The following is a 20,655-nucleotide window of genomic DNA, read 5'->3' on the forward strand; positions in this document are numbered from 1 at the left end:
GTAATAAATTGCTACTATACATCTTTTTCAGCTGTTTTTCTAACTTTTTAAAATGTGTAATGTAAGCAGGTAGTATTTTTAAGGAAGTGAAAATATATCTAACGTTAACTATGGATTTTTACCTGGATTGTGTCTTTTAGGAAGAGACTTTAGGGTGCAGAGTTGCTTCAATTGCATTTAAAAGAATCAATTTTTCCTTAAAGCAGCTTTTACCTATATCCTTAATTTATAGATGATATGTATTTATTTCATAAAATATTTATTTCATATTATATTATAAAATCATTTTTTAGTAGAGATGAAATGAATTTGTTAAACTTCTTTTTAGAAGTACAAATTAAGCTGAAATTAGTAGCTTTAAAAGCTTTATCATATATATTTTTTTCCAGCAGATATAGTAGATGCTTACAAATATTTTAATTCACCTATCTCTTCTCTAAGAGAATGAATTGTATCTTCTCCCACCCACAGGAGACTGACTGGTTTCAGAAATTTCTTTTCACAAGACTTCAGCTTTCTGGCTGCAGTATAAGAATTAAAAGGGCTTTAGAGTTGGAAACATATATGCATATTAAGTTATATAGCAGTTTAAACATATATACTTTTATTCAATATGAACATGAGAGTAGCAGTTGGAACAAAGACTCCATTTGTCAATTTTCATTCCTTTTATTTGTAGTTGAAATCCTTTTGGGAGTAGGAGTAAATTTAAATATAAATTAAATGCAACATTCAATATATTTCTACTCAGGAAACTAGTTACAGTGTTATTAAGTCGCAATTGCATAAACTAACCTTCTAGGCCTACAGCAAATGCTAATACATTTTGACCTTGGTTTGTACTTGAGGTTGTTTTTTGGTAATTGCTGTCACCCTGACAGCCCACGAAGGGGACCAGCAAAGGAAAAGTATATGAGAGCGGTTTGCAGGGGCTCAGACTGCACAGTGCGCTGTGGTGTTTTGATGTGTTGACTACCTGTTTTTATTACTACCCACCAGCTCACTATCAAGCAGTCCTCGACCTGGCTATCATTGATAGGTACACTAGTCTTGAGTAATTGGTACTTTAACTTATTAACTACTTTTAACCGTTGTGTAAAAATGAAAGCAAGAATAGTGCATTAATAATTGCCAGGCATTCCCTTCTGTACTGTACATACAAATAGAATTTTTACACACGTGCCCGTATGTATATATAGGTTGAGTATCCCTAAATCAGAAAATGTGAAATCCCACATGTTCCAAATTCTAAAACTTTTTGAATGTGAGGTGACATTCAAAGGAAATGTTCACTGGGACATTTCAGATTTCTGGTTTTCGAATGAGGGGCACTTAACTAGTTTAGTATATAATGCAAGTATTTTAAAATTAGAAAAAATCCAAAATCTAAAACATTTCTGGTCGCAAGCATTTCCGGATGCTCAGCCTGTACAGTATGCCTAATTAATTCATCCTCTTATAAAATTAACTTCTAGTATATAATGAGTTAAAGTTAAGAAGAATATTGACTTGTACAATCCATTGCCTCTGTACTTCTGAAAATTGTCCAGAAAATCAATCTTTGCTGGCTAAGCTTTTTTGCATATGGACAAACTTGGGCATGTTGGCTTTATGTGTCTTATCTTTATATACCTCAGCTAAAAGCTAAGACCCTTTATATTTAATCTGGTATGCTAAGCTTTTGGACCTGCAGGCTTGTGGCCCATTACCAGTGATGGTATTCTCCAAGGTGTAGGGGATGGCAGAGGGCAGGTCTGCCTCTTTTTTTTTCCTGAGAGGGCACCGTAGACATGTTCGGAACAGTTCATCACCACTGTAAAGCTCACAAAGAAGAGACATGCTCAAAAAATCACAATTTATAAGCAATAATGTCTTACATAAAATAAAGGTGATTTTTTTTCCCTTTCAGATTTTGGGGTAAGTGCGTTCCTAGCAACAGGGGGTGATGTTACCCGAAATAAAGTAAGAAAAACATTCGTTGGCACCCCATGTTGGATGGCCCCTGAAGTCATGGAACAGGTAAGAAACAAAAAAAAAGTGACTTTTTGATGGATATAGTACAATCTTACAGATCATTAATACACTAACATTTCATTTGTATCTAGCATTTTAGTAGAATTCATCATGTAACTAAGGTTTAATTCTCGATTGCTAGCTAATTAGCAAACTAACGTGAAAGTTATACATCAACAGCTGTGGATTTCTGACATGACATGGACTTGATGATGTGTAATATGCCTGCTGTATGATTGTGTTTTTTTCCTGCTTTCTTTCTTAGGTGAGAGGCTATGACTTCAAGGCTGACATGTGGAGTTTTGGGATAACTGCCATTGAATTAGCAACAGGAGCAGCGCCTTATCACAAATATCCTCCCATGAAAGTAATTACAATTGGAAATACTACGTCGGGGTTGAAATGTGGTTGGACGGAATCTGTTTTCTAATTCTCTTCAACATCTTCATTCTTCTCTTAGACCTGAGGAGAATTAATGGAGGAACGCAGCCAAGTTGAATGTTGTCTGATTTTCTCAGTGGACAGAATAGGACAAAAGTAGCATAATTCCCAGCTTTGAAGTTTGCTTTATAGTCTTAGCACACAGTTGAGAAAATAATGTGATCAGATTGGTTGATGGAGGTTGATAGCTATGACAAATGCTGGTCATTACTCTTTTGATAGCAGAACAATGCCAGGTTCCCAAAGAAAATCTCAAAATAGATTATAGTGATGTCATCTCTGCAAATGGATTTCCCAGATTTTCAGGGCTTTTTTTTTTCTTTCCTTTTAAGTGGACTACAACATTTTTACCCCTGCTCTCATAGTGTAATGTTGGCAACTCATCTGATATAAGTGAGCCACAGTGTTTTTAGGATGCTATTTTCACGTTTCTGCTCTTCTTTTAACTGGCTTATACCTCATTATTTCTCTTAGTTCTGAGAGAGTCGTATCAGGGCTCATTTACCCAACTGGATTTTGTTTTGAGGCTGAAATAGTTTAGTGAAATTATAATGCTATTTTACATAGAGCATTACATAGGTCTATGATTGTTTCATGGTTATTGGAAAAATTGGGGAGGATTTATTTTAAAAACCCAAGAATAAAAAGTGAGTTTTACTGATTAAAAGAAGTAGTATACTCATATTGTAGAAAGTTTGGGTGTGCAAGTCAGACTAAAGAAGAAAAACAATCATCCGTAATCTCATCAACCACAGACAATCTCTACTAAGGTTTTAGTGTAATTCATTTTATTGTTTTCTATACATATATATATATATATATGTTTAACATAGTTAGGTTTTTAGTGTATATGTGTGTGTGGGTACATATACCGGATTTTGCTAGCAGAAAATTTAAAATTGAAGTGTAAACAATTGAAGTGACCTCTTGGAGAAAAAGCACTGAAGTAACGCTAAAGGATTTTTTCTTTCATTCAGTTTTTCTTTCTTCATTTTCTTTCTTTTGCTTCTTCTTAGTGTTTCCCACCTGAATTCAAAGTCGTTCTTGCTTGTCCCAGCCTGAAGTCCTCTAGGACTTTTCTTCAGAGTTCCCAGTCCCCCGCTTTCTCCTGTGGGCTATTATCCTCCACAAACAATAAGCCGTCACTTTCACGCTTCATCTATTCACACATCTGAAAGTGTTTGAAAAGAGGCTTGACATGTATAGCATTTGCATAAATTAAGGCTGAATTATGCATTAATGAGGTTTATTGATTGTACAGGCTAGTAGTTTTCTACACCTTCCACTTTTTTTTTTAAAGCAAATAATTTTGAAGTTAGTATGAAAGAGTGGAATTTTTACCTTTTTGATTTAAAGTAGTATTTTATTTTGTTTTGTCCCCCTCCAAAAGCAGCAAGGACTTTGGATTTGATGACAGTTTTTAGCAACTCAGTTATATTCTGGCTATCCTTCAGTGTCTTGCTCTTGCCAAGCCTTTTAGCAATTTTCTGTATGTTTTCTCATTTTTTTAAAGGAAATCATGTTACCTCCTGGGATGTTGTGTTTTTATTTTTAGGGCTAGTAATGTGTTACAGAAGCCTTGAGTACAGGCAGTTCCTTACTTATGAATGACCTGTACACATGAACAGTCACTGCCTCTCTGGCCCTCTCTCTCCTCCTCCACCCGCTTTCCCAACCAGCTGTACTGGAGCTACGTGCTCCCAAGGCGGTACACGAGCCAGTTCCCAGAAAGCTCTGTCCGGGATCATTCTTAACACATAGAGCAAGTTTTGTAAGTTCTGTCAGTGGAATAACAAAAAGGTTAAAGGGGGCATGAACAGATTTGCAGTGGCAATGAATACTTTAAATACACAATTTCTGCAAAGTTAAAATCATGGGAAAGCACTTTGTATCTAATCAAGGGTGGTTTTTTACACTTTTATGAAAAATTCAAAACTAGATTGTAGCAATTGCTATACTGAGATTCTGTCTTCATGTTTGTTTCTGCTGCAGGTGTTAATGTTGACTTTGCAAAATGATCCACCCACTTTGGAAACAGGGGTAGAGGATAAAGAAATGATGAAAAAGTATGGCAAGTCCTTTAGAAAATTACTTTCACTGTGTCTTCAGAAAGATCCTTCCAAAAGGTAAGTGAAACTTAGTGGATGAGTTAATGACCTGGTTTGAGCCATGACAAAGCTTTTTTTGTAGATGGGGAAAGGCTTTGTGAGGACACTAGAAAGGTATTTCTTGTCTGGGAAACCCTGCTGTGGTCCCCAGATTTCCAACCTGTTAGTGAAAGACAGTGTGGGTCCAAGAGGGAAAGAAGTGGGTGAAGAATGAAGGAGAGGCAGAGGAAAAATTGTGGCGTTAATAAGATTCAGTGTGCTTGTTAGGTGTGGGCTCTGTCATCAAAGGAAATGAAGTAAAACAGAAATCAAAAGAAACTGGCAGTGCTGCATTCAGAAGCTGAGCTAATATTCTGCACTGTGTAGGTTGAGCTGACCTCTCAGGATTTGAATATCCTGCTAGCTCCAGTCTAAACTAGGCAGAGCTATTGAATTTTGCATGAGCTTCCTGTTAGTTGCAGAACAAGTTGTTGGTGCTGTTTAAAAGATTATCAGTAAAGAAGATTAAGGAGATTTTTTACCTTAAAAAGATTAATCATGTAAACAGAAGCAAATGACTTTAAATTGACATTAGTGTTTCCTATTTATTCTTGGGTTATTGCCCTGCGCTGTAGTGTGTCTGTTTTCTGAGTTCCTTTTCTTCCTTCTTAATTTCTGTGACTTTGAAATATCCTGGTTAGTGATCATGGAGCCCACTGTTCTTTGTCACCTAGAGGAGATTGTTAATTATGTGAATGGCCTTGCCTGGGTAAGGTCCCTTTGTGGGTACTTGGTTGTATGTGGCGTTATCCTAGCATAGACCAGGAGAGGCCTCTGAGAAGTTCCTATCTATCCTAATCCACCTGAGGATCCAATTTGATCCTTATATTTTAAAACGTAATAGCTGACTTCTCTTCTGAAACTTTCTTTTTCAGGGAAGGACTCTGCTGTTAGAAGTGATTCCGTTATTTTGATCTTAAATTTTTATGAAACTTGTTAAGCCTTTACACAGTAACTTACTGTTTGAGTAGGCAAGCCTGCTCTAGATTAAACACAGTTTCCATAATTGTACCCATTCTTTGCAGCTGCTCACTTCATTCCTTTACATTTGCTGAATTTGCCTTGAATCTTTTCCATATCAATCACTTTTCTCATGGAGCCTGGAATGAAAACTGCTATTAGCCATCTTGAATTATTTATTGTAAAAGGGATGATTATTTTGTCATGCCTATGTACTATTTCTATGTAAACATCTCATTTGTTATTTATATTTGATTCGTAGGGCTTGTTTTCCTTCTAAAATTTTTTGATCTTTCATTGAGATTATTTCTTCAACCTCCATTTGGGTGAAATGCTCTTAGATTCTAATTTTGTTTTCCAACATTTGCTTATCTTCCCCTTGAATTTGGTGTCATCTCCAGTAAAATTTTTTGACATCTTCAAGAAAACAGAATTTGATCCTTCATAGGCCAGCAAGAGAAGTTCTTGTCTTTCCAGTTAGCACTAGGTTATTACAGATGGTCTTTCTGATTCTTGAACGACAGTAATTGAGATTCCACCTAGTGGTTGTGACTTGTAATGTCACACGATTCCAGCTTTTTAAGAAAATTGTTCTGTAGGGTAGAATTGTTAGTGTACTTAATGATGTAATGGTATATTTCTTTAGGAGATTCGTATGTGATTTGGTCAAAACAAATTAGATTGACATACATTATATTTAACAAACCATTTTTATTTCTTTTTTTTTCTTTTTTCTTTTTTTTTTTTGAGATGGAGTCTTGCTCTGTCACTAGGCTAGAGTGCAGTGGCACGATCTTGGCTCACTGCAGCCTCCACCTCCCGGGTTCAAGTGATTCTCCTGCCTCAGTTCTCCCGAGTAGCTGGGACTACACGCATGTGTCACCACGCCAGGCTAATTTTTTTGTATTTTAGTAGAGACGGGGTTTCACCCTGTTGGCCAAGATGATCTCGATCTCCTGACCTCATGATTCTCCCGCCTTGGCCTCCCAAAGTGCTGGGATTACAGGCGTGAGCCACCGCACCCGGTCCATTTTTATTTCTTAATAAGCTTGAAAGTCTTTCCGGATTTTATTCATTATATGAGCTTAAATATCAGGTTCCTTCTATTCCACCAAAAAAAAAAAAAAAATCCTTTAGAAGAGAGTCATGTACCATATATTCAAAATCTTCAAATCTTTCCTTCAGAGACTACTCTCTTAAAAACACTGTTGATGTACAAAGTATTAATCGTTTAAGGTCTTCTTTTAGATATTTTCTCTGTAACTTAATTTGTTCTCACTATTGTGCAATTGTTCTCTATACCAAACAGCTGTAGACTGTTAGTGGCACATCACCTTCCCAGGTAGCTCTTTCTTATAATGAAAAGACACATAGGTTGAGTTTGGGTGGGGGTGGTGGGGGGAACCTCTGCAATGTAAGAATGGAAAAAAAGCAACATTGTTGAATTACTTTTTAGATAGGATGCAATTTCAACATATGAATTCATGACTAATTTGATAAGTAAACATTGAATTCCTGCACAATAATAAAAGAAACCAGGAATATTTTCTGCCTTTGCTTTTGTCATTCAAGAGTTCTTGCGCTTCCTCTGTCCCCTTTCTATCCCTCTTTTTGTGCTTGGTTCAGATGCCACATCCTCCTAGAGTTAGGTACTTGTGGGTGGGATTCCTAGCTCTACTTTATCAACATCTGCATGATTTAGCTTTCTTGTCTGTACAGTGGGCCTTAAAATACCCACTCCATAGGATTGCTATGAGGATGGGAAGAGAGAATGCACTTCAAACACATAGCACAGTGCCCAGGGAGTCTCTAAGTACTCATGAGATTAAGATTGCCATTCATTATTTGCCTTTTTTTTTCTGACCAAGTGGAGTTGTTGAAACTTTTATGCAATAACTACAGTATGTTGAAAATATGTCTTTTGTAGCACTTATTACACTATGTACTCTTATTGATTTACACACCCCAATTCCTCAAAAGTTTATAAGTTTTTTTGGGAGAACCTGTGCCACTTATCCTTATATCCAGTGTCTGGTCTGTATTATATACTCAGTACCATTTCTTGAACAACTGGAGATGATTGGGAGCTTGCAATTTGGGAGTGATTTGGACCCATTGAAGAGTGTTTCATAAACAGAAATCAGATTTGAGTAGGTTGAAGAGTGAATGCAAAATTTTTGCCAATTTTTATTATTTCTGTTGCCTAAATGTAGATCGTCTACCTGTAACCTGAAAGTTTACTGCTGCCAAAGCCCTGGTATTGCTGAGGACCTTATGAGCAATGAGTGAAAAAATATTGCGAGAAAACAGTGACCAGGACAGATTCACTCATATGCATCAATTCTCAGGCCGCTGAGAGTGGGCTGTGTTTTTTTGTCAACGATGAGAGCTCATGGGACTTTCCTCATAAAAGGGAGCTGGAGTGTTGCAGCCCTTTGGTTCATCTGAGTCTGTGTTCTGCATTGACGTAGACAGAGAGTTGCTTATATTTGCATACCGGAACATCTTGCTATTCCTTAAAAATAAAAGAGCCTTAATCTTGTAGACTACATGCTTTGTATGGCTAGCAACTGTAAAAAGAACCAACTTTTTTTTTTTTTTTTTTTTTTTTTTTACAACAAGGGGATGATGTTGCATTGATAAATCCTTAAGAAAGGAATATGACTTGAATATTTCTTTTGTGGGGAGTGGTGTGGGGAGGAAAACAGCTCTGCTTGAGGTCAAAGGGCTGTTGGAACTTATTAATGCAAATTGTTAGAACTATTTAAACTATATCATATTCATCTTGAATCTGTTGAAAATTATTTTAAGTCTCAGTGGACTTTGGTTCATCCATATGTATTAGCTGAATTCTTTAAGAGATTTTCTTCTGAGAATGTTGTTACTTGTAGACTGCTGCATTGTTTTTAAGGATTTAAAATTGAATCATCATTCAAAGCCTGGACCATTATTTTGTTTGCTGGTAACATTTTAGCATTTCTCATAAAACTGTTTGTACTTACATTATGCTGAATTGTTTGATGTTTGCTAGTGGCCATGTAAGACGTGACTGTGCTTGCAGAATTTTCTTCTGTAGTACTCAGCTAAAAGGTAGGCAGTACTGGTGGTTCCACATTAGCCAGGCATTGGTAGTCACTATGGCATAAAATAAAAATAGATTAATGAGAAAGTAAAAACCAAAAAACCCTAAAATCAAATGGGCAGCAGGACTTCAGCTTTTCTCACACTTCCTATCACTGTCTTCCCTCTGTCATTTTCTTTTTTTTTTTAGACAGAGTCTCGCTTTGTCACCCAGGCTGGAGTGGAATGGCGTGATCTCGGCTCACTGCAACCTCCGCCTCCTGGGTTCAAGTGATTCTCCTGCCTCAGCCTCCTGAGTAGCTGGGATTACAGGTGCCCGCCATCACGCCCGGCTAATTTTTGTATTTTTAATAGAGTTGGGGTTTCACCATGTTGTCCAGGCTGGTCTTGAACTCCTGACCTCAAGTGATCTGGCCTCCCAAAGTGCTGGGATTACAGGTGCGAGCCACTGCGCCTGGCCCCTCTGTCATTTTCTTAATTTCTTCCAGTTCCATTCTTTCATTCTTTCTCGTGGAGATAGTTTGGCATATGTAGGATTTTATCCCAAAGTGATAAACACTTCAGCTGATTTGAGCAAAGAGAAACCTCCGATCTGCTATTTAGTTATTCTCTGTATAAAGTTGGAATTACCTATTGCTTAACAATTAAGCCTATAAAAAAAGAAGGCAGGTTGTTTAAACCAATTCTATTTTGTTACCTTATTGTGTTTTTGTACTTACTGATGAAGGCTGAGAGTGGAGTGGAGCACAGAGAAGGGAGTTTTCTTTGCAGCATGCTTTTCCCTTTTACGTTGTTGGTTACCATGGCAATGACCTTGCTGGAGAAGGCAAAGTATTTTCCCAGCCCTGTATCTCAAGGTATCCCTGGTACTTCCCAGCTTTCTCTCTATATCATCCTACACTTGACCCTTTGTGTGTGGGGAGGAGGATTTTTGGTGGGGGTATGGTGCAGAGGAGACAGGGAGGCACTTTGCTTCCTTATGTTGGCACTTCCTCTGTCCTCTTTTTTTGCTAGCACAGGTCTCATTTTCATTAAGTCTTTCCCTGTTCCCCACTGTATTGAACAGATGCTTAGATTTTGGTGCTAACTGAATCTAGCTCCAGGAGTTGTAGTGCTGTGTCCAAATGTGTAGCAGCATCCCTTTCCCCCATATTTGATTATAGTATGAAATTGAGCTGTAGCAGTTTCTGTTCTGTGCTAGGTATTGGAAACATACAAAAGAATCCTATGAGTTGCCTGCCTTGGAAGGGCTCATATCCTAGTGGAGTGAAGCAGGGAGACATAGGAACAGATAAATACATGACGGGAATGTGGGTAGCATGGTGCATGAGTGCCAGTAGGGAGCAATGCCTTCTACTTGCAGGAGCTAGGAGAGGTATCTTTGAAGATGACATTTAAATTGGCTCTTGACTGATGAGCGAGGGTGTGCCAGTTGGTTATGAAAAATTTGGAAGCAAGAAAAGCAGTGTGTGCTTTGTCACGAAAGAGCAAGAGATGAGTGAGAACATCGTTGCAGTTGAAGGGTGGCATCTCCGGGGGGTGTGGGGAGATGAGGTTGGAGGAGTCAGGGCCTAGAATACTTGCTTCTGTCTCAGGCCACTGAAATGCATCAGGATAGATAGAAGAGGATGAGATTTTTTTTTTAAGATGCTAATTTGGGAAGCAGTGGGGATGGTGGATGATGGGTTGGAAATAGCAAGGGAGAAGTAGTGAGACACTAGCTGGGGGGCTGTTTTATTTAACTATATTAGCCAGAGATGATGAGGACTTCAAATAGAACAGGGGCCTTGAGTTTTTTCATCATTCTGATTTTCTTAGGGTTCTTTTCACATTAAAAAAATTAAATCCAAGTTATTTTATATGCTTCTTAAGTTTTTAAAATGTTGTTTCATGTTGTGAGGTTCCCAAACATGACATTTTGGTCCATTTCTGAGTCTACTGTAAAGTGGTTCTACTACATGTTCCCTCAGGAGCCCTTCTCCTTCTTCCAAGGTGTTTGAATGTGCTGCTGCCCCTCTTGCTGTTGAGCAGCACACTGCTCTTACCTGCTAGATAGTGACTTGTTGGAGGTATTATTTATGTCTGCCATCTTCATTATAGTATGCCTAGCACCTAGCATAATGCCTGACAAACAGTGGGTGCTTAGTTAATATTTACTGAGAGAGTGAAAGGATGAATTTGGATTAGCTAGAGGCAAAAACATCTGCTGGTGATCAGGAAGAGTATACATTAAAATAACAACCAAAGTTGAATCATTTGAAAGAGTTATGCTATAGTGTTTAGTTCTAGGGCCTATTTAACAAGGTGCAGATTCATGGCCTACCTGTTGTTTAGACCCTTAGTTACTCAAAGCAATTAACAGGTAGATATGGAGATCCAGGGTTCTTTGTCACGTACCTACCCGTAACCAGTGTTCCACTTGAAATCTAAGGAAAAAAACAGTAATGATTTACGCAGAAAATTTCTTTGCACAGAAATAGTTTCTGGGGCCCCTGTAGACTTACACAGTTTGTGTACTGATGCACGTAATGACATTTTCTAATTCTTTCTATGCTTGGGTTTGATCCCTGGGAATATTTTAGTGGAGCTTCCTGATGCCAAAGCAGCGGTTTCCAATTGTTTCAAGCGTGAGGATTCCTTTTCAACTTGCCCCGCCCCACCCCGCCGCTACAATATTATTTGTGCGTTTGGTAATTGTTGCCTAAGATAATGCCTAATGATATTCAATAATGCATCCCTCCTCCTTTCTCTCCCAATATCTTATTATGAAACATTTAAAACATATGGAAAAGATGAAAAAGTAGTGCAGTTTACTTCTATACCATCACCTAGATTAAACAAGTATTAACATTTTCTATAATTGTGATATCTATCTATGTTTTATTAGCTGAACTCTGAAAGTAAAAGACTTAATACTTTAGCTTGCATTTCTTATAAACAAGGACATGTTCCTACACAACTACAGTACTTTTCCACACCTAAGAAAATGAAGAGTACGTTCCTAAAATTATCTAATATTTAGCATATTCACACATCTCTAATTATTCCCAAATGTCCTGTATAGCTTCTGCAGCTTCTTTCTCAAGCCCAGGATGCAGTCCAGGGCTGTGTGTTACATTTGGTTTTAATGTTTTGTAAAGTCTGTTGAGTCTAGAACAGTTCCTTCAGTCTCCCTGAAAGAGATCAGGCCAGTTGTCTTGCTGACCAACCCTACACTCTAGTTATTTGATTCTTTCTCATGGCTGCCTTTTTGGAAGGAACTATTGATGAAGGAAGCTATTCTTTGTGTAAGAATGTCAGTCAGTAAACAAGGAAGATAGAAGTAGGAACTCAGTATTCTGCTACTTCCTATGAAATAACTATTGAAGGCAAAGATACGAACACAATTAGCAGAAAGGTTTTCAGGAACAGGATATTCATAAAATGTCAAAGTATTACCCAACAGAACACTTGCTAATTGCAGTGGGGGAAAACATGACCTTTGCAAGGGAGAGATTTGGTGCCTGGGGACCGATGGTTAAATTTAGCGTCACTAACAGTGGAATGACCTAACAGGGCCTGCCTCTGAGGTGCTGCTGTAAGAAGTGTGTGCCATTGTCTGTGAAGTATTCTTGCCCCAAATGCTTAATTAAATCTCTTCAAGCCTTCAGACCTAACTTAGAGTTTACAGGAAATATGGGCTGGAGAAGCAAGTTGAATGACACCATGAGGAAATAATCACACCATCTAGTAATGCTTCTAAATGAATTTGCATTTTATTAATCATGATCACATTTACCTTCACCTGGCAAACAGCAGTCCATATGCACTTGAGACAGGTTTATTGAGCAGGCAAACAGAGCGTGGACATGATGTGTGGACCCCTTGCAGTACCTGCTGCTCTTGGGGAAGCGTAGAGCACAGTAGAGTATACTTTCTTTGACAGGGTCATATTGTAGCTTGTATGGTTTCTTAATAAATATAGAAATTTAGCTCACAGATGTGTCAGTCTGCCCCCTTTTAGAAACACTAAATTCACTTAGTTAAGTGTAACGATGAAGGATGGAAAATTGATTACGCCCCAAGCACTTAACGTACAGGAGTTTATGTGTTTTGCAGTAGAGGTATTTGGAAAGAACTGGAAAATTGGCACTATTTTATTTGGTGGCAGCCTATGATTAATTTGGTTCCTAGTTTTGCTATTCCTGAAATTGGTCTTCCAGAAATACTCTTAAGGTTAAGTTGTTTCATCAAGGCAGTGCATTTATTAAGTGGTCATTGTTTCAACTCTAATTTATTATTGATCTTTCAGGCCCACAGCAGCAGAACTTTTAAAATGCAAATTCTTCCAGAAAGCCAAGGTAACATGCTTAAAAACCCAAGTAAATCTGCTATTTTTGAAATCACTGTGAATTTATATGTATCATATTTGATGTTAAACTGTTGGGAATATTTGTTTTGCAGAACAGAGAGTACCTGATTGAGAAGCTGCTTACGAGAACACCAGACATAGCCCAAAGAGCCAAAAAGGTAAGTGCCATTAGCCTTCATGACCCTGTAGGAACCAGTCCCCAGGGAAATGAAACCCATAGAAAAATTGGAAAAAGATTTCCACATATGCAGGATATACTATTCAGAGGCTGTATCTCATTAGTGGTTACTCAGATAACTGCATTTGCCTTTTCGTTATCTCAGCTAGTTGTTATACATTTGGGTGTGGAAAAAATTTGAATCTCAAATGATTTCATTTTTCCCTTTATCAGCTTTGCTTAAAGAAGGTCAGAAAGGAGGGGATGTGATGAGGTTTAAATACTGGAGAGGTAAAATATCCTCGAACGTCTTTCCTTTGGGTTTTACAGAAGAGGCATGATCACTTTTTAGGTACAGTTTGTAGCGATGAAGATAAAAAGCACAACTTTTAATGGTTTGAATAGCTGTGAGATAGCATTCTTTCCTCATGAAAGACCTATGGTCCCTTTTTTAGTTTACCTTATGTTAACTAAATTATGGTAATGATTAGCTGAAAAATTTTCCATTCTAGGTTTTAGATTTCTAAAATGGCATGTATGTATGTATGTATGTATGTATGTATGTATGTATTTATGTATTTTTCCAGACTTATTTATTTGTAATTACAGATTTCATCATGGTATGAAACCTAATACAATTTAACTTCTGGTTTGGTTTAGTTTGGTTTTTAAATTATATTAGATATTTATTAAAAATATGTATATAGTCACATATTTTAAAAAGGAGGTTCTTTCCCCCCATTTACAGTTACAGAGAAAGCTGACATGAATCTGTGTTGTCTGTGCTGTAAATGAAAATGGCAAAGAAATGTGCTTTAGGGATTGCATCTCATCTTGCCAAGGTATACATAACTGAATATTAAATTCCAGATACTGCCTTTTCTAAAATACTCTGTAGAAAATGCATTAGCTGATGCTTTAGAATTGTTTTAAACAGATTTTCAAGTGGACTTTAAGAAATGTCCCACTCTGTGAAGGTATCTGAGCTTCTCTCCTGGACCAGAAGAATTCTGTGAGGTGGGCTGGTTTCTGGGCTGTGGTTGGGGAGGTTTGATGTGTTGACTTTGGAGATATGAACCCAGTTGGTCTCTGAGGGGACGGCGAGCACTGAGCAGACAGTTGATCAGAGTGGAATATCTGAAGGGGAAGCACAGGAAAGCTAAAGCTTCAGTTTGAGGCCACCAGAGTTTGAGGACTCCTATCAGAAGACTGAAAGAGATGCCTGGAGAGATTCCCAGGAGTGTTGGAGTCTAGCGTGGGGTCTTTTGATCAAGTATTTAAAATGTCAGCCAGAGTTGAGAAAGCTGTTCGAAAGCCATTAGCTTATACATACATGTCCTCAAAAGACTTTTTCTTTTTCTTATTTTTGGGTCCACACTTCTTTTGCTGGAAGTGTCATCTGATCCCATCCTGTTAGCTGGTCCCTGAGGTGTTTTCCAGGCTGCTTTCTCTCTGCAGCTTTGGCGTTACACTCCAGCTCCTTGTTGAGTGGCCTGCCAGCCTCCCTGTCACAGTGACTCCACCGGGCCCACCTTCCCTCCCAAGCCTTACCTTCCTGTGTTCTGTATTTCTTTCTGAGCCCCCGAGCCTCAGAACCCTGGGACTATATGTGAGCCCTCCTCCCCTACCTTGTCTTCCCCATCTAACCACCCTCCACATCTTCTCTATGATTCCCTCTGCAATTTTGGTTGAAGCCTTTTTCTCCACTATTTTTAACTGGACAATTGCAATAAATTTCTAACTATTCTCCCTCCATTCCCCCTTTCTGTTCTTTCTTAGGCATTTCTAACAAGATTTAACTTTCTGGTCTTAATTGCTCAAAAGTGGTTTCCAAAATTAAACAAAACAACCAGAAGAGCAAATAAATGAAAAAATAGAAATTTAAAAAATAGTTCCTAATAAAAACCAAGATCCTTAGCCTCAAATTTATGGCACTATTTCAACTTCCAGTCTTATATTCTAACCTCCAGCCAAACTGAACCATCTGTGGTTCCCACTGTGTAACCCATACTTTCCTTTGGAGCTTTTTGAAATTTGAAAAAATGAAGAATCTGTTCAGGCTGTAACCCTCATTTCTTTGAAGAAAAAAATTACTTTGCTGGGCGCGGTGGCTCACACCTGTAATCCCAGCACTTTGGGAGGCCGAGGCAGGTGAATCACAAGGTCGGGAGATCGAGACCATCCTGGCCAACTTGGTGAAACCCCATGTCTACTAAAAATACAAAAATTAGCCGGGCGTGGTGGTAGGCACCTGTAGTCCCAGCTACTCAGGAGGCTGAGGCAGGACAGTCACTTGAACCAGGGAGTCGGAGGTTGCAGTGAGCCGAGATCGTGCCACTGCACTCCAGCCTAGTGACAGAGCAAGACCCTGTCTCAAAACAACAACAACAAACAACAACAAAAAACTTATTATATATTAGTGCGCTGTGTGTTCCAAATCCCAGTTTGCATCTATCTTAAACAATAAGCAACTAGAGTTTTGTGAGATGTGATTTTTCAACCATGTCTTCTGCCATTTACTTACTCTTTGCTTTTAAATGAACCTCAGGTCTTGTTCCATCATCCATTCCTTCAAATGCAAGGTGACCGCACAGCTCAATGTTACATAGGAGTGGAGGGAGAATGCAAATTAGTTCTTTAAGCATCCTAGAGAAAAGAGAGTGGCCTGTTTTGATGTTATCCTGGCTCTCTGGTTTCATAATATTGGCTGTTTTCCGATCATAATTCTAATTTTAATGAGCAGTTGGGTTGTCAGCTACACTCCACCCCTCACCTGTAGGTTCTTTGGCACACTCTTCCCAGGACAGCATTGATCATGGCACATTTCTCATTCATAGTAAGTGCCCACAAATGTTTACTGACCGAATTGTCACATGCCAAGGAAAAGCCCTTTGGAACTATTTTCCACTCATTTGAACCCCCAGAATGCGTGGCATACACGTGTTCCTAGGATTCCTGTTAATAGTGGGTAGTCTCCCCGCAACCCCCGCTCTGGCTTGTGATTCCGATAAACAACCATGATCATCCTAATGGGAAACTTCGTGCAGACATGGCTGCTGGAAAGTAAATGTGATTTTAATCACCCTGTGCAATGAAATGAAAACGTTTCTGTAGGATTCTCTGCTTGTCTTAGGTTGTTCCAGTGTTTAAGTAACTTCTGTTTAGGAGTTGGTTCGGGGGAATCGTTAATTTATTTGTTCTTAGACTATCTCGATTGAGATCTCAGCCATTCTCCTGTTCACTATGGCGCCTCCCAATTGATCTTGCTCTGGCTTCTGTGGTATAGACTGCTCCTCAGAGGCTACTCGTTGATGTTGATCCATTGATTTTTGTCTCATTAGTTTGCTGTTTTTCAAAGAGAAACAGACAGTCCATTGATACTTGAGTGTTTAAGTGATACCTGGGCCTGTGGGCAGGGCTCTTGGGCATGGAGGCAACCATGTTGATTAGAAATTTGCTGTCATAAACAGCATTCTCTTCTCCTCTCTTCTGCTCACCAACATTAAGAGATAATTTTCAACGTGCATTTTTCTTTAATATGAACAATTTTCATATTTAAAGGAGAAGAGAGGCTGGTATTGTGGCTGTTCTTAACGCCATGGAGCCCACCAGTGCTGCCCTTGAGCAGGAGAGAAGCAGAGGCCCATCATACTCATGTTTGGCCAAAATGGGATGTTTTTGTTGGGAGCCACATAATTCCACGAGGGTAGGTGATCTTGTCTTCATCCGGATTGACTCCTCTAAATCACGAAAAAATAGAAAATGGAAAAAGATCAATGTGGCCTCTTTGGTAATTTAGTATGCAAAACAATTTTTTTGGTGTGTGTGGTAATTGTAGAAACTGAGGATATTTATTTTCTTCCTACAGGCAGAATATTTGGTCCATTCTGGGTTCTTTTGCTGACAGTGTTGTTTAGGGATCATCTTGATTTTCTTTGGCTCTAGTCTGACCCCAGGCATGTGGTGAAGGGTAATATAAGATTGGATGTTCCTGGACCTCAAGACACTCTATATATTCTAAATGAGAACATGCTAGTCATGACCCATGAGAACAGAGCTAAGTGCAGCTGTATAACTTTTTTTTCAAGTTTTCACTATCTTTGTGCATGAGAATAAAAGGCTTCGTAGCCATCGCTGCCTCTCCTGTGATTTTCTGAGGGGCCTGTCTCCAGCCATCTTTTGGGGTTTGAAAGCTTAACCATGTGGTGTTCCATCTTTTACTGTACTGAATTAATTAGGTGGGGAAGGGAGTCAATAGTTTGGTTAAAATTGAATGTAGATGCTTAGAGCTGTGTGCATCTTCTTTTTTTTTTTTGGATTATCAAAATCAGTTATTATTATATCCTTTTCTTTGTATCAAAGACAGTATCTTGCTATTTTTACCCATGTTTCACACCAACTCTTTTGTTTTATTATTATACTTTAAGTTCTGGGTACACATGGAGAACGTGCAGGTTTGTTACATAGGTATACATGTGCCATGGTGGTTTGCTGCACCCATCAACCCATCATCTACATTAGGTATTTCTCCTAATGCTATCCCTTCCCTAGTCCCCCACCCCCCTATAGACCCCAGTATGCGATGTTCCCCTCCCTGTCTCCATGTGTTCTCATTGTTCAACTCCCACTCATGAGTGAGAACATGCAGTGTTTGGTTTTCTGTTCCTGTGTTAATTTGCTGAGAATGATGGTCTCATAATCTGTGTGCATCTTCTACAGGAACATTTAACCCTCAGAATTGGCTGATGTCTAAGTTTTATGTTAGTGATAACATACTTGAGACACCACACTCACACTCATATTCATATGCTTTCTGTGGCTTTCTAAAACCAACATATGGGTTGGGCGCAGTGGCTTACACCTGTAATCCCAGCACTTTGGGAGGCCGAGGTGGGAGGATCACTTGAGGTCAGGAGTTCAAGACCAGCCTGGCTAACATGGTGAAACCCTGTCTCTACTAAAAATACAAAATTAGCCAGGTGTGGTGACACTTGCCTGTAATCCCAGCTACTCGGGAGGCTGAGCAGGAGAATCATTTGAACCCGGGAGGCAGAGGTTGCAGTGAGCCAGGATCGTGACACTGCACTCTATCCTGGGCAACAGATCGAGACTCCATCTCAAAAACATAAAAATAAAAAATATAACCCACATGTGGCAGGACAGAGGGCAAGGGGCTTGTAGCTATGCAAATGTCTGAATGCTCGCTGCTTATCCAAAAAACATATTGGCCATAGGAGGGAATGAGGAGGAAACATGTAATAGGCAGTTCTTTCCCTTCTTATGGTTGCCTGTGTTTTCACTGGAAGTAGATTTACTGGAGGGTTATTGCTTGAACTTTCTTAATCATGAAATTAAGTAAGCAATTAACTAAACAGTACAATGTTTAGTCATTATCAGAAGGAGGTAAAGGGTATCACATCGCTGCTGTCTTTGGGTGGAACCGCTGTGAAGTGGAAAGACTGGGATGTTATTTGTGGGTCCTAGAATTTCTAATATTAGGCTATAAGATTGGTTTCATGCCAAGGCCCCAAGGCCCCTGGCCCCATTGGATCCACTGATATGCTTAGGAATCAGTGGGTAGGGATATTTCAATTCACATTTATTTAATACTTACAAGTGTTGAGAACTTGTCCTGTTTGTTTTTATCTTTTTTTTTTTTTTTTTTTTTGAGATGGAACCTTGCTCTTTTGCCCAGGCTAGATGAAGTGCAATGGCGTGATCTCGGCTCACTGCAACCTCCACTTCCCAGGTTCAAGCAATTCTCCTGCCTCAGCCTCCTGAGTAGCTGGGATTATAGCTGCCCACCACCATGCCCGGCTAAGTTTTGTATTTTTAGAAGAGACGTGATTTCACCATGTTGGCCAGGCTGTCTTGAACTCCTGACCTTAAGTGATCCTCTGACCTGGGCCTCTGAAAGTGCTGGGATTATAGGCATGAGCCATTGGTGCCTGGCCTATTTTTACTTTTTATTATGAAATAATTGCAGACTTACAAAAAAGTTAGAAAAATAGTGCTAGGATTTTTTGTATATGTTTTCTCTTACTCTTTATTTTGAAACATTCCACAGTAGGTTGCAGACAGAATGCCCTTTACCTCTAAATATACTTCACTGTATATTTTCTAAAAACAAGGATACTCTCTTACCTAACAACAGTACAGTTTTCAAAATTAGGAAAAGAACGTCGATGTAATACTATTTTTTTTAGATCTTATTTGAATTTTGCTACATTTGCCAATTTTCCCATTCATGTCATGTATGTGGTCCAGGATTCAGTTCAGAGTTATTGAGTTGTTACATCTCCTGTAGTCTCTTTTAATCTAGAACAGTGTTTCTTTTCCCGACTGTGACTCCTTTGAAGAGTATAGGCCAGTTATTTTATAGAATGTCCCTCCGTTTAGGTCTGTGTGATATTTCTGAATGATCAGATTCAGTTTATGCACTCTTTGATAGACATACCTCAGAAGTGATGTTGGGTTCTTCTCAGTGTATCATATTAAGAGGCACATGGTATTGATTTATTCCTTTAATGGTGACGTTCACTTTGATCATATGCATAAGGTGGGACCTGCCAGTTTCTTTGTTGTAAACACAAGTATTACTTCTTAATAGGACAGATTTATTTACATTCACTAATTACATTAAACATTAAAAGATAAAGTGAATATATTTACTGTATTGAATCATTAATCTTTTTTCAAGGAAACATACTTTATGTCATGGCTGTACATTCATAGGCTATTAATGAGGAATTATATTAATAGATAGAATGATAGAAAACTTGTGTATAAAAACATCTTGTTGGCTGAGTGTGGTAACTCACACTTGTAATCCCAGCACTTAGGGAGGCCAAGATGGGAGGACTGCTAGAACCTAGGAGTTTAACACCAGCCTGTGCAACATAGCAAGATTCTGTCTCTACAAAAAAAAATTTAACTGGGCATGGTGGCGTGTGCCTGTGGTTCCAGTTACACAGGAGGCTGAGGTGGGAGGATTCATTGAGCCCTGGAGGTTGAAATTGCAGTAAGTCATGATCACACCACTGTACTCCAGCCTGGGTAACAGAGCAAGACCCTATCTCAAACAAAATCAAACCCAAAATGACAGTAGACTGGATAAAGAAAGTGTGGCACATATACACTATGGAATACTACACAGCCATAAAAAGAACAAGATCATGTCCTTTGCAGCAACATGGATGGAGTTGGAGACCATTATCCTAAGCAAACTAGCACAGGAACAGAAAACTAAATGCCGCATGTTCTCACTTAGAAGTAGGAACTAAGCACTGAGTAAACATGGACACAAGGGAACAATAGACATGAGGGCCTCCTTGAGGGTGGAGGATAGCAGGGGGTGAGAATTGAAAAACAACTTACTGGGCACCACACTTATTACCTGGGTGATGAAATAATCTGTACACCAAACCCCTACAACACGTCATCTACCTGTAAAACAAACCTGCACATGTGCCCCTGAAACTAAAATAAAAATTTTACAAAAACCA

General features: G+C 38.8%; 1 protein-coding gene across 3 annotated transcripts in view; it reads left to right on the plus strand.

Moving 5' to 3' along the window:
* STK39 (serine/threonine kinase 39) overlaps positions 1–20,655 on the plus strand; it is a 296,006-nt gene that overhangs the window by 106,426 nt on the left and 168,925 nt on the right. For all 3 annotated transcript variants that reach the window (XM_055291899.2, XM_055291901.2, XM_055291900.2), the window contains exons 6-10: positions 1,910–2,019; positions 2,279–2,380; positions 4,447–4,580; positions 12,934–12,982; positions 13,086–13,151. In XM_055291899.2, the coding sequence (XP_055147874.1) occupies positions 1,910–2,019; positions 2,279–2,380; positions 4,447–4,580; positions 12,934–12,982; positions 13,086–13,151 (461 nt within the window). The remainder of the gene's footprint in view (positions 1–1,909; positions 2,020–2,278; positions 2,381–4,446; positions 4,581–12,933; positions 12,983–13,085; positions 13,152–20,655) is intronic.

The sequence above is a fragment of the Symphalangus syndactylus genome, chromosome 9, assembly GCF_028878055.3.
Source record: "Symphalangus syndactylus isolate Jambi chromosome 9, NHGRI_mSymSyn1-v2.1_pri, whole genome shotgun sequence".
NCBI lineage: Eukaryota > Metazoa > Chordata > Mammalia > Primates > Hylobatidae > Symphalangus > Symphalangus syndactylus.